The sequence below is a fragment of the Cyclopterus lumpus genome, chromosome 3 (assembly GCF_009769545.1).
Source record: "Cyclopterus lumpus isolate fCycLum1 chromosome 3, fCycLum1.pri, whole genome shotgun sequence".
In the NCBI taxonomy this organism is placed as follows: domain Eukaryota; kingdom Metazoa; phylum Chordata; class Actinopteri; order Perciformes; family Cyclopteridae; genus Cyclopterus; species Cyclopterus lumpus.
The window spans coordinates 12970421-12982812 of record NC_046968.1 but is presented as its reverse complement, the minus strand read 5'-3'; the positions used below and the strand labels follow the sequence as shown (position 1 = coordinate 12982812).

General features: G+C 40.7%; 1 protein-coding gene across 2 annotated transcripts; it reads right to left on the bottom strand.

The window, feature by feature from the left end:
* Window positions 1-360: 360 nt before the first annotated feature.
* caprin1a (cell cycle associated protein 1a) lies at window positions 361-11460 on the bottom strand. 2 transcript variants are annotated; one of them, XM_034557843.1, is made up of 17 exons: window positions 11300-11460; window positions 7336-7470; window positions 6614-6676; window positions 5715-5801; window positions 5080-5321; window positions 4811-4893; window positions 4479-4634; window positions 4337-4386; window positions 3922-4005; window positions 3652-3813; window positions 2994-3102; window positions 2730-2791; window positions 2341-2472; window positions 1876-2035; window positions 1321-1509; window positions 1088-1194; window positions 361-973 (listed from the first exon to the last, which is right to left on the bottom strand). In XM_034557843.1, exons 2-17 carry the CDS (start codon window positions 7468-7470, stop codon window positions 887-889), a joined length of 1908 nt encoding a protein of 635 aa, XP_034413734.1. In that variant the 5' UTR covers window positions 11300-11460; the 3' UTR covers window positions 361-886. The 2 variants fall into 2 exon arrangements, with proteins under 2 accessions (XP_034413734.1, XP_034413725.1); XM_034557834.1 differs by having other exon boundaries at window positions 4337-4389; window positions 11300-11459.
* Window positions 11461-12392: the final 932 nt, after the last annotated feature.

Genomic DNA, 12392 nt, shown 5'->3' with positions numbered 1-12392 from the left:
TATTTGTGGAAGTAGAAATACTTAATTGTATGATTTAATTCCAAGTGGTGTATCATCTTAAAAAAGGCATCATCTACTATGTGCAGGCTTCATCTTTGAGTAGACAGACTTCAATTTCCACTGGGATTGAATTCAAAGTGATCTGAAAGATGCTATAAATCTACCCAGTAACTTCAATTACCTGACCCCACTGACAGAAGACAGACTACTGGTGCTCCCATCTGTCGTAGGTTTGAAGGGCACAAGGCCGTATTGCCAAACACACCAATCTGACGTGTAAACGCATACAGAATTAAAATAGCTGAATTTATAACTTCAAACGCAAACCAAGGCAGCGAAGTAGTATCCTTAAGCAGTAGGTAATAGAACACAACTTTATTGAAACAGTCTCAACCAATAACATCAGCATACAAAGAGGTGGCGGCGCAAGAGGTGACAGGAGTGAAGAAAAAAAGAAAACACAAATGCCTTTATGAAAATTAAAAGATCAAGAGGGAAAAGTGTCTGACAGCACAGGGCAGAAATAAATCATTCTCATGGAATCAGATCGACAGTGGCAGGGTATTTTTTGCATTTATTTTGTACAAAAAATAAATTAATGAAATCTTTCAAGTTTACAGGAATATCTATGTTGTTTTATATCACACAGACTCGCTGATAATCCTACATGTGGAGAAGTTCAGCATTTTGTGTTAGAATGTTGAGAGGATCTAGACAGACCAAAGCAGGCTGAATCTGATAAGCAGGCCAAGAGTAAAAAAAAAAAAAAATTGACCAATGAGAAACAGAACATTGTTATAAAAGTGAGCTGGGGCTGAACACATTCAAAAATCCTGAATGTTAAACGTGGCGCAACTTGGCGGTCCTCAGGATCCTTTACAATCCTTTAGGATCTCATTGCTTGAGCATTTCCTCTTGACAAACTCCGTGGTCCTTGGGCCGGTCCCCGCTTGTAGTTTTGCTGATATCCCTCCTTGAAGAAGAAACAAGAATCTGTCAATCTTACAAAATTTAATGCACCAAATAACAGATATGTGACTTTAGCTACACAAAATGTATTTAAGTAAATAATGCATAGACCCCTTACCCGTTGGTAGGTGTTATTGGAATAGTCTCGAGACGTGTTAAATTGGGTTTGACCATAACCACCGCTGGGAGCATTTGAGAAAGGAGGGCGATAGCCTTCATATCCCCCTGACAACAAAATACATTGGCATTAATACAATTATTTTAACACACATTGTGTCATTACAGTGAATCGCGAGCCCACATGAATATTGAATATTGCATCTCTGTAAAAACATAGTTTGATGCTCGTACCTCGAAATCCATTGGAGGAGCCCCGATATCCATTCATCATGCCCCGGCCGTTCCTGGGTCCCCCCCTGGGCACAGCCCTGCTGTTGTAAAAGGACTGGCCTGACTGGCCAAACCCTGCGCCTGGAGAGGACTCTTCATGGCCTCCTGCTGAGGGCAGGACATGGTCTTGGGGCTGGAACCCAGCAACAACTGGACGAAACAAGAGATTTCATAAGTCAATCATGAACCTGTTGGTGGTTAGTTAAAATGTATTTCTGCAAGCTGAAAAATCTGCAACTATTTTGCCTCATGGCATTCTGATTTCAACATTGTTGTCAAAGGGATATCTTGTCCTGCAATCCTGACATATTTAATTGATTTATCTCCTAACATAACATCTTGTTTGTACAAAATAAAATATATATAGCTTTATACAAAAACATTTGTGTAATTTGTTCCGTTCTCCTTATACTGTTGGGTGAATGTAAAGGTAATGCCCAATAATGTTAGAGCTTTTCCAGTATATGTCAACTGCTTGCTCTTAAAATGTGCAACCAGCCAAAGCTATACCCTCACCCGACTGTAATGTCTCCTGTGGGACGTCAGGCTGGTCTACAGTACTCTCTGACTGGCTGCTGAAGCCCTGTCCATAGCCACCAGGGAACTGGCTGGGCTGCTTCAGAGGGTCCGCTTGCCCATCAGTGGCTGGAGGTACCGGTGCATTCAGATTAAATACCTGAAGGAGAAAATAAATGTTTTGTATCACAATTATGAGTCTGATAGAATATCTGAGGAGCTAGATGTACTGTAAGTTTGGTAGATGAGGGGACATGTCAACTTGTTACCTGGTTAGATGGTGCACCAATAATAAACCATTTATTTGCTGCTACTAAATAGGCCATCCTTAAATATTTGATTGACTTCGCTAAACCTTAGCTAGTACAAACAAGTCCAAAACCTGACACTCCAACATAATTTATGAAATGAGTCCAGACATGTTCACTGTTATATGAATTAGTAAGACCCAGATAAAAAGCGTACCGCTTGCACTGACTGGAAGGGTGCGGCGTTGACATTGATGCCTCCAGTATGGGTGGATTTGGAGACAGGTGGGAAAGCAGAGGACAGGGAACATGGGGTGGGAGACTGGTCAGATGAGAGCGACATTAAGACCTGTGGGGTGCAGGAGGGAATTCAGAAGGAAAGGCAAAAAGGATTGAGGAGAGGTCAGTGGTAGAGACGGGATCTCTGATGTTTCACCTTAAAGCTCTTTTCCTATATTGTTATCATATTCAAATTATTCCAATGTATCCCTGCCATACACAGTAAATACAATCATGACATGTCAGAGAGCATCACATTTAATAACATGTACTACCATTTAAGCCAAACAAAGCAACCGCTGCTTGTTGAGCTTCTACTCTACTTACTTGTGAGGATTCCTGTGGGCCAGACAGTGCACTTGTTTGAGGAAGTCTGGACTCTGAGTGGTCTGTTTGGGAGAAAAGAAAAATAATAATAATAATAATAATAATAATAATAATAATAATAATAATAATAATAATGTTGCCAACTGGTGTACACCGCTTTTGGGATAATATAAACACACACATCACTTAACAGTGACAAGACCTTAAAAAATAGAGTATGTGAGAGAATCTGTTCAGAATGATGGTAAATTAACCGTCACTCACTTGAAGGGCAGCCCATCTGCTGCAGGTCAAGAGTTTGCACAGGCTTCATCGGCTGGGCGGACACGATGGCTGGGTCCAGAGCCTGGCCGTCAAAATCCAACATGGAGTCCTAGAAGAACCAAATGAGTGTAAATGCATTGCTGGGTCATGGGTCAGATGTAGGGGCGGTGCAGTAATGGGGTTAACTGGGACACTACCCTTTCACTCAGAGCTGAGTTCAATCTCCTACGTCAACAAGCATTTGCCCCGCTCAAGGCTTTGAGCGGCTGAGAAAATTAGGCAGGTTGTGTCAATATCATCTTTTAAATATTTTCCTGCAAAAAATTAAAAATTGAATGGAATTTGTTTTACCGTAATATATTTTTAACACGGTCCCAATTTAATGTCCGTTACCTTGTTTTTTTCCCCATTTCCTTTTATTATTGTTGTCGATTTTTCAGTTTGTGGTGTGATATTTGAATTTGGTTTATGAAAAGGGCCCCACAAAATAAGTGTCTTAAAACATGACAGTGGGTACACACTTTTTGTAACTGACTGCTTGTGGAAGGAGACAAAAGATTTCACTGCATGAATCAATTAGATATCTCAATGTATGATTAACACATGAGCAGTAACGTTGTGCATCTGGACACTACAGCATATGCCGGACTTCTTTTACCTGCATGAAGTTGTACGTCCCTTGCATTTGGGCCATGAGGTCATGCACAACCTGCTTCCTGACCACTGGGTCCGCGGCAGGTGGGGGAGTGCCATGGTTCACAGTAACGGCTGGCTCTGTAGCCAGCTGGGCAGGGGGCTGGTGCTGGAGGGAATTCACCATCTATTCGACACAGACACATGACAGGCACATTAAAGTACACGCAAAACCTAAGTGTTGAGGAATGTGCATCATGGCATAAAGAACTTGGATGCAGTAGTGTAGTATTACCTGAGCCTCCACTGTCCACTCCTCCACTTGGTCTTTGTCTGTACTACTGTACATAGCGTCTGGAATGAACTGTCTGTTTACAAACTAGAACACAAGAAAATGTAAAAGGAAAAGAAAATAAGCAAGACAATGTAATACAACAAAGAAAGTAAACTATTTCAAGACTGTCCTCAAACAATAAAACTATTGGTAGATAGATACACAAACACGCAGACCAAAAAATCGATTAGTTGATTTAAAATCAACAGATTGATACAAAAACACCACAAAAAAAAAAACCTACCGTAATCACCTCGAGAATTCTTAGTTGACAAAGACCAAAACGGCCAATTAGCCTACTAATAGAGGAAAGCCCTTAACAACTTTCAACTGCAACATTTGTGAATTATCTAAGCAATACTGATAGAAATCTCACCTCTGTGGTTTCCACTTGAATTGGCTCTGTGTATTTTTCCGTAGCCGTTCCTTCTGGAGAGAAAAAGCAACGGTGAAGACATTTTTCTTAAATCGATGAGAATATGCAACCCATGTGTATCTGCTAAAGTGTTGTTAGTTACCAGGTTCTGATGGCTGCTTTCCAGCCATTGAATCGGCCACAACGGTCTGCTCCTCTTGTTCCTCTTCCTCCACGCACGTCCCATTCTGATGAGTTTGTGCTCTGTCAAAGTAACCACTCAGCAGCACTTTGTCCAGAGTGTCCTTCAGTGACTTGTCTGGAACAAGGACAGCGTGATAAGTTAAAACTACACTAAAAAGCATGGCACAACACTACACATGTGCATGAATTATCCAATTAATTTTACGACGGTTTTAAGATTAAAAATGCACTGAAGAAAACTGCGAGACGGGTCGAGAATCACAAGAAAGATCAAGAGCCATGACAACTTACATGTGGTCCCTGCCACAGCCTTGTCTCTGCCCTCAAATAGTTCCAACAAGTGGACCGAGGCCTCATCATATTGGCCAGTCAACCTGCAAGTTACACATATACCATTTCATTTGGTCGTATGCTATTAGACCCGTTTAAACATTCTTACTCACGGAAAAGTTAAACAAAAGCAGCCAGTCACACATTATAGACAACATATTTAAGCAGTGACCCTTATAATGTAACCACTGTACATAATTTATGCACACTTAAATATTAGCACCTCATACCTGACGTCAAAGTTCCTATCAGGTCCCACTAGTTTGTACAACTCATCAAGGGATGTGAGGTCAGTGTCAGTGAGCAAAGGGGAACCAGTGGCGTCAGGTCGTTTAAGGTCCTGCCTGACATTCTCATCTCCCAACTGGTCCAGTAAAAACTGAAGCTCCAAAACAGTCTTCAGCCGCTGTTGATCGATCTCCTCCCGCTGCAGCTGCTCCCGTCTAGCAGTCTTCTTCACTGCCTTTTGAATCTTAACAGTCAGATAAAAACAATTTAATAACCTTGTTAAGTTTCACCCTGTACATTTACAAGGTCTAACAAGTATTGCTGATTAATGCCTATCACTCTCCTGTTCGCTCAATGACTAATATTTAAAGCTCTACTGAGGCAGTCTGTATTCAAGGGAAAACTTGCCCTGTTTGGTGGTTATAATATGCTGCCACAAGTCTTATCCCTGGAGTACATTACAATATCAGTTACTATAGGGCATTAGAACCGTAATATTTGTAAGCAAGATCCTAATAGAGAGGGACTACAGTTTTGTAAGCGCTAAATGTTACTTCAGAGGAATATCCCATTGATAAAACCATTGCAATAATAGCAGCAGCATGTTATGAGAACAATCTTGATCAGGACTTTTTACCTCTTGACCCAATGCCAGGAAGCTTTTCTGCAGTTCTCGTGCAAAGTCAAGGTTGTTGGCGATCTCTTGGTACTTCGTCAAGGAATCCTTCAGGTACATCATAGAAAAAAATAGAGATTTGGGAATCAAGTAAGATTATATTCTCCACGAATAGAACAAGATACAGAAACCAAGCGAGCTTGCAGAGCAAACATATTGCACTAAAGTAATAGTAGCTGAGGGTTATGAGCTGCAATACACTTACAAAGGTTATACACATCATAACACAGAAGCTCCATCATTCTGAACCAAGACGGCAAACGTTGTATTGCTCCCATCTTGTCTGCAGTAGCGCATTAAAGCTTCACACACACAAGCTTCCGTGCTTACCTTTCACAATAAAAGCCATAGACATATACTGCAGAACTGCTTATGCAGGTAAATTCACTCAAGAGTATTTCGTACGAGGCAACTCAACAAGATAGCTTACAGTACTGCTAGCATCTATCTCTGCAAGGATTTAACCTGTTATAAGCAGCAGTGTTACCGTACATGAAAAGTTGGACAGATCAGAGCGGATCTGAATTAAGATTTTCTTCAGTCCTGGTAGTATATTAAAATGTATGAACACACGTAGGTCAATAATTCACTGTTTTATGGCGTATTTTCACATCTTCCACTTTGTATTGACGTTGTAAAATGGGCAGTTTTCTTTTTTTATCAATGCAAAAAAGCAGAGTTTGAAGTTCCACGTTCTGTCATCTATTAATAAATTACTATTACTTATAGTTTAAGTTTTTCCATGTTAACGTAATAGTATCGAGATACTTGAGACATGAATCGGATCAATGTCATAGTTTTAGTATCGGGACAACACTAAAAAACTAAGTTGTACACAAACTGCCATTGTCTTATCTTACCAGCTGATCCTGATTCAGTTGTTCTCCATTACTCTTCCTTGTCTGACAGTCATCGAGTTTGGACTGAAAGAATATTGAGAAACACAAAATGTTAAAAAGAGACAGATGAAAAGAAAAATCACATCCTTGCATAACAGCAATTGATCAAAGGGATCCATTGTATATCAATTACTCATGTTTTTTTTTTTTTTGCATGCCACTATTGTGTCACAAGTCCATGCATGAGATGTCAGTGGAGGAAGTGCATCAAATAGTAAGATAATGGCAAAAATTAATGTGATTCGGAAGTTCTGAAAATTCGACTGTGTAAACCAGACTTGAATTATACTGTTTGGGTTTTGAGAGTAAACTGATTTTTTATTTGCTTTTGCTGATGTTAAACGTGGCCATTCATCAAGAATTGCTGCGGTTTTAGAGTCTCCATTCACTCTTTAGACATCACAAAACACAAAGTTTTATATATGAGGTAAAACTTTATGAATAATTGACAAAAAGTGATTTTGAGGGTGAAGTATTCCTTTTATTAGCATTGTGGTGAAGGTGGATCCAGTCAGAATAGATCAGAAGTCTGACCATAAATAGATTAGTTATGTCATATTCTATATACTCTTGGGGAAAAAAAGTCAGATGACATCATCTACAACACAACACTCACATGGTGCTTTGGATTATACAAGAGCAAATGTGACAACACATTTTAATTTCAAAAGAACAAGTAATACCTTTTTCTTTTCCATATTGCGAACTTTCTTATCAATCACAGCAAGAACCTGTTTCATGGCCTCAGAATTATTTCCACTTCCCAGGTCTGGAATGGCAGACTGGACAGCATTGTTGCCAACCATCATTGAAGGCATCTACAGAGAGAAAATGTATTTTACGCTTTAAAAGATTGAACATTTTCAGTCCTGAGCATAAACAGAAAATAAAGCAAGTTAGAATTTAGTAATAAAAAAAAAAATGCTTGTCATGAACCAATTACAGGGCAGACTAATAAGGGTTATGCTCCTTTATGTGCGGACAGATATTACAGGGTATCAATAAGATCTTCAGATGAATACGTTTCTATTGAAGTTTTCTGTGTGTTTATCTGGGGAGACGCTCAAGATGGTTTGACTAATAACGCAAATACTTTAGTACAGAAACAAGTTTAAGTTTGTCTTGGGTGAACCTCAGGACACTGGTCATAAGTTTCACCAGAGACTAACTTAAACTTGTGACACACTCAAACTCAGGAACCTGGAGCTAGACTCAAACACAGTACACTAAAGCCGGACTCAAACACAGTACACTAAAGCCAGACTCAAACACAGGTCACTAAAGCCAGACTCAAACACAGTACACTAAAGCCGGACTCAAAACACGGCACACTAAAGCCAGACTCAAACACGGGACACTAAAGCCAGACTCAAACACAGGTCACTAAAGCCAGACTCAAACACAGTACACTAAAGCCAAACTCAAACACTGCACACTAAAGCCAGACTCAAACACAGGACAGTAAAGCCAGACTCAAACACAGGTCACTAAAGCCAGACTCAAACACAGTACACTAAAGCCAGACTCAAACACAGGTCACTAAAGCCAGACTCAAACACAGGTCACTAAAGCCAGACTCAAACACAGTACACTAAAGCCAGACTCAAACACAGTACACTAAAGCCAGACTCAAACACAGGACACTAAAGCCAGACTCAAACACAGGACACTAAAGCCAGACTCAAACACAGGACAGTAAAGCCAGACTCAAACACAGGTCACTAAAGCCAGACTCAAACACAGTACACTAAAGCCAGACTCAAACACAGTACACTAAAGCCAGACTCAAACACAGGTCACTAAAGCCAGACTCAAACACGGCACACTAAAGCCAGACTCAAACACAGTACACTAAAGCCAGACTCAAACACAGTACACTAAAGCCAAACTCAAACACTGCACACTAAAGCCAGACTCAAACACAGGACAGTAAAGCCAGACTCAAACACAGGTCACTAAAGCCAGACTCAAACACAGGTCACTAAAGCCAGACTCAAACACAGTACACTAAAGCCAGACTCAAACACAGTACACTAAAGCCAGACTCAAACACAGGACACTAAAGCCAGACTCAAACACAGGACACTAAAGCCAGACTCAAACACAGTACACTAAAGCCAGACTCAAACACAGGTCACTAAAGCCAGACTCAAACACAGTACACTAAAGCCAGACTCAAACACAGTACACTAAAGCCAGACTCAAACACAGGACACTAAAGCCAGACTCAAACACAGGACACTAAAGCCAGACTCAAACACAGGTCACTAAAGCCGGACTCAAAACACGGCACACTAAAGCCAGACTCAAACACGGGACACTAAAGCCAGACTCAAACACAGTACACTAAAGCCAGACTCAAACACAGTACACTAAAGCTAGACTCAAACACAGGTCACTAAAGCCAAACTCAAACACAGTACACTAAAGCCAGACTCAAACACAGTACACTAAAGCCAGACTCAAAACACAGTACACTAAAGCCAGACTCAAAACACGGCACACTAAAGCCAGACTCAAACACGGGACACTAAAGCCAGACTCAAACACGGGACACTAAAGCCAGACTCAAACACGGTACACTAAAGCCAGACTCAAACACGGGACACTAAAGCCAGACTCAAACACGATACACTAAAGCCAGACTCAAACACGATACACTAAAGCCAGACTCAAACACGATACACTAAAGCCAGACTCAAACACGGGACACTAAAGCCAGACTCAAACACGATACACTAAAGCCAGACTCAAACACAGTACACTAAAGCCAGACTCAAACACAGTACACTAAAGCCAGACTCAAACACAGTACACTAAAGCCAGACTCAAACACAGTACACTAAAGCCGGACTCAAAACACGGCACACTAAAGCCAGACTCAAACACAGTACACTAAAGCCAGACTCAAACACAGTACACTAAAGCCAGACTCAAACACAGGACACTAAAGCCAGACTCAAACACAGGTCACTAAAGCCAGACTCAAACACGGGACACTAAAGCCAGACTCAAACACAGTACACTAAAGCTAGACTCAAACACAGGTTACTAAAGCCAAACTCAAACACAGTACACTAAAGCCAGACTCAAACACAGTACACTAAAGCCAGACTCAAAACACAGTACACTAAAGCCAGACTCAAAACACGGCACACTAAAGCCAGACTCAAACACGGGACACTAAAGCCAGACTCAAACACGGGACACTAAAGCCAGACTCAAACACGGGACACTAAAGCCAGACTCAAACACGGGACACTAAAGCCAGACTCAAACACGGGACACTAAAGCCAGACTCAAAACACAGTACACTAAAGCCAGACTCAAAACACAGTACACTAAAGCCAGACTCAAAACACAGTACACTAAAGCCAGACTCAAAACACGGCACACTAAAGCCAGACTCAAACACGGGACACTAAAGCCAGACTCAAACACGGGACACTAAAGCCAGACTCAAACATGGTACACTAAAGCCAGACTCAAACACGGGACACTAAAGCCAGACTCAAACACGGTACACTAAAGCCAGACTTAAACACAGGACACTAAAGCCAGACTCAAACACGGTACACTAAAGCCAGACTCAAACACGGGACACTAAAGCCAGACTCAAACACGGGACACTAAAGCCAGACTCAAACACGGGACACTAAAGCCAGACTCAAACACGGTACACTAAAGCCAGACTCAAACACGGGACACTAAAGCCAGACTCAAACACGGTACACTAAAGCCAGACTCAAACACGGGACACTAAAGCCAGACTCAAACACGGGACACTAAAGCCAGACTCAAACACGGGACACTAAAGCCAGACTCAAACACGGGACACTAAAGCCAGACTCAAACACGATACACTAAAGCCAGACTCAAACACGATACACTAAAGCCAGACTCAAACACGGGACACTAAAGCCAGACTAAAACACGGGACCCTGGGCCAGGGGACGTAATACCGAAGGAATTTAGCAAACCGGGTTGGTTTGCTAAATTCCGTCTTTGATTTTGGGCAAAAGGGGAGAATAAAAACGCCGATAACGTAACATGTTCATCTCGAAGTAGCTACTGGGTTAGTTGGGGTTGACTAATTGTAAAGCCACTGGAATAAATTAGAAAATGTGACACGAGGAAGTTAGCACAAGTTAAAATGTCGGCCTTCTATTCAAAGTTAAAAACCTTCGTTTATCTTGAAGAAACCGGACGAACTAACGCCAAGTCACGCAGTGTCAGTAGTTAAACGTTGGACGTCCTCCTTTGGCCTGGTTAGCAACCTCGCCTTTCTCTGGCGCAACATTATCGATAGCTCGCGTTACATCAAATAAATGTGAGAAACAAACACTTGTCCTAATCTCCCTGTCCCATTGTTAGCTTAAAGGCTAGCAGCGGGCCGCTAGCTAATGCCCCAATGTAACCCGATGACAGTTACAACTAAATACATTCAAACAACTGCTGCTCTGGGTTCATAGGAAAGAGATGTCGTCGAAATAATGTGAATAACTGTGAAGAAGAAAGACCATCTTGGGGCGCTGTGACAACCCCCTCTGTACAGGCGTCTCGCTAAACATGACAAAAGACCATTTATTTAACAAATAACGTTACAGGTTAAAAAGCAATGTGTTGATGAAGCCATGCATCCCATACCTTTATACTCTTTGTCTTCAAAGAGATTTCCTGTGTCGGATTTAACGTTAGCTGGATAAGAGCAGTCTTTAACTTCCAGTGGTATTTTTCTGGAAGGATGCTCGGGCTCACTGACTAGCTGCTGCTGAGCTAACGGCAGGCTAACGGTAGCACCTGCAAGGACCCCTCCGCTAACCTCTAGATTGCCTGACAGTAAATATATGCATTACAATTGGATATAGGAGTAATCATCCTTCTGTTTCAACAATTTCAACGTATTAATGTCACAGCACGTCCATCACATAGGGTGTTTTATATATATATATATATATATATATATATATATATATATATATATATATATATTATTCCAGGATGGATGGATGGATGGATATATATATATATATATATATATATATATATATATATATATATATATATATATATATATTATTCCAGACTCATGAGTCCATAAAGCAACAAACACAAATACAACAACAATATGTATATATATATATATATAATACAATACAAGGACACAGGTACAATATCTGCAGTTAAGAAGTCACTTGTGGTTAAAAAACATACAAACACTACAGTAAAGGCTTTTATAATTACATTTTCTCAGTCATTTAATCGACATTTAAATTTGTATATAAAAATCCTCAAAACAGCATGGAAAGTGGGAAAATTACGAGTCACAAACATATGACTTGCACTTGTCCATCTGGGAAGCTTGAGCAAGATTCTGAAAGCATCATTAACGTTAAATGCCACCTGAATCTTTTTCATTTTTGCTTTACTATAACTGCACCACATGTGGGCTGTATAGAGAGGAGTACAGTAGGCTCTAAAGAGAGCAGTTTTAACATCTTCTGTACACATATGAAATTTACGTGCCAGCATGTTGGCTTGTGCATAAAGTTTGCAACACTGCCGCTGCACATCGTCATCATCACTGAGGTCGTTCCTGATGATGTGACCCAAATATCTGATTTTCTGCACCACATTTTGCTCCTGGTCTCCCAAAAAAAATGAAGGAAAATGTAGCTTCTGATCCTCCTTGGTTTTAGCTATCACGATAACACTCTTTTTAGAGTTGAACTTGATATCA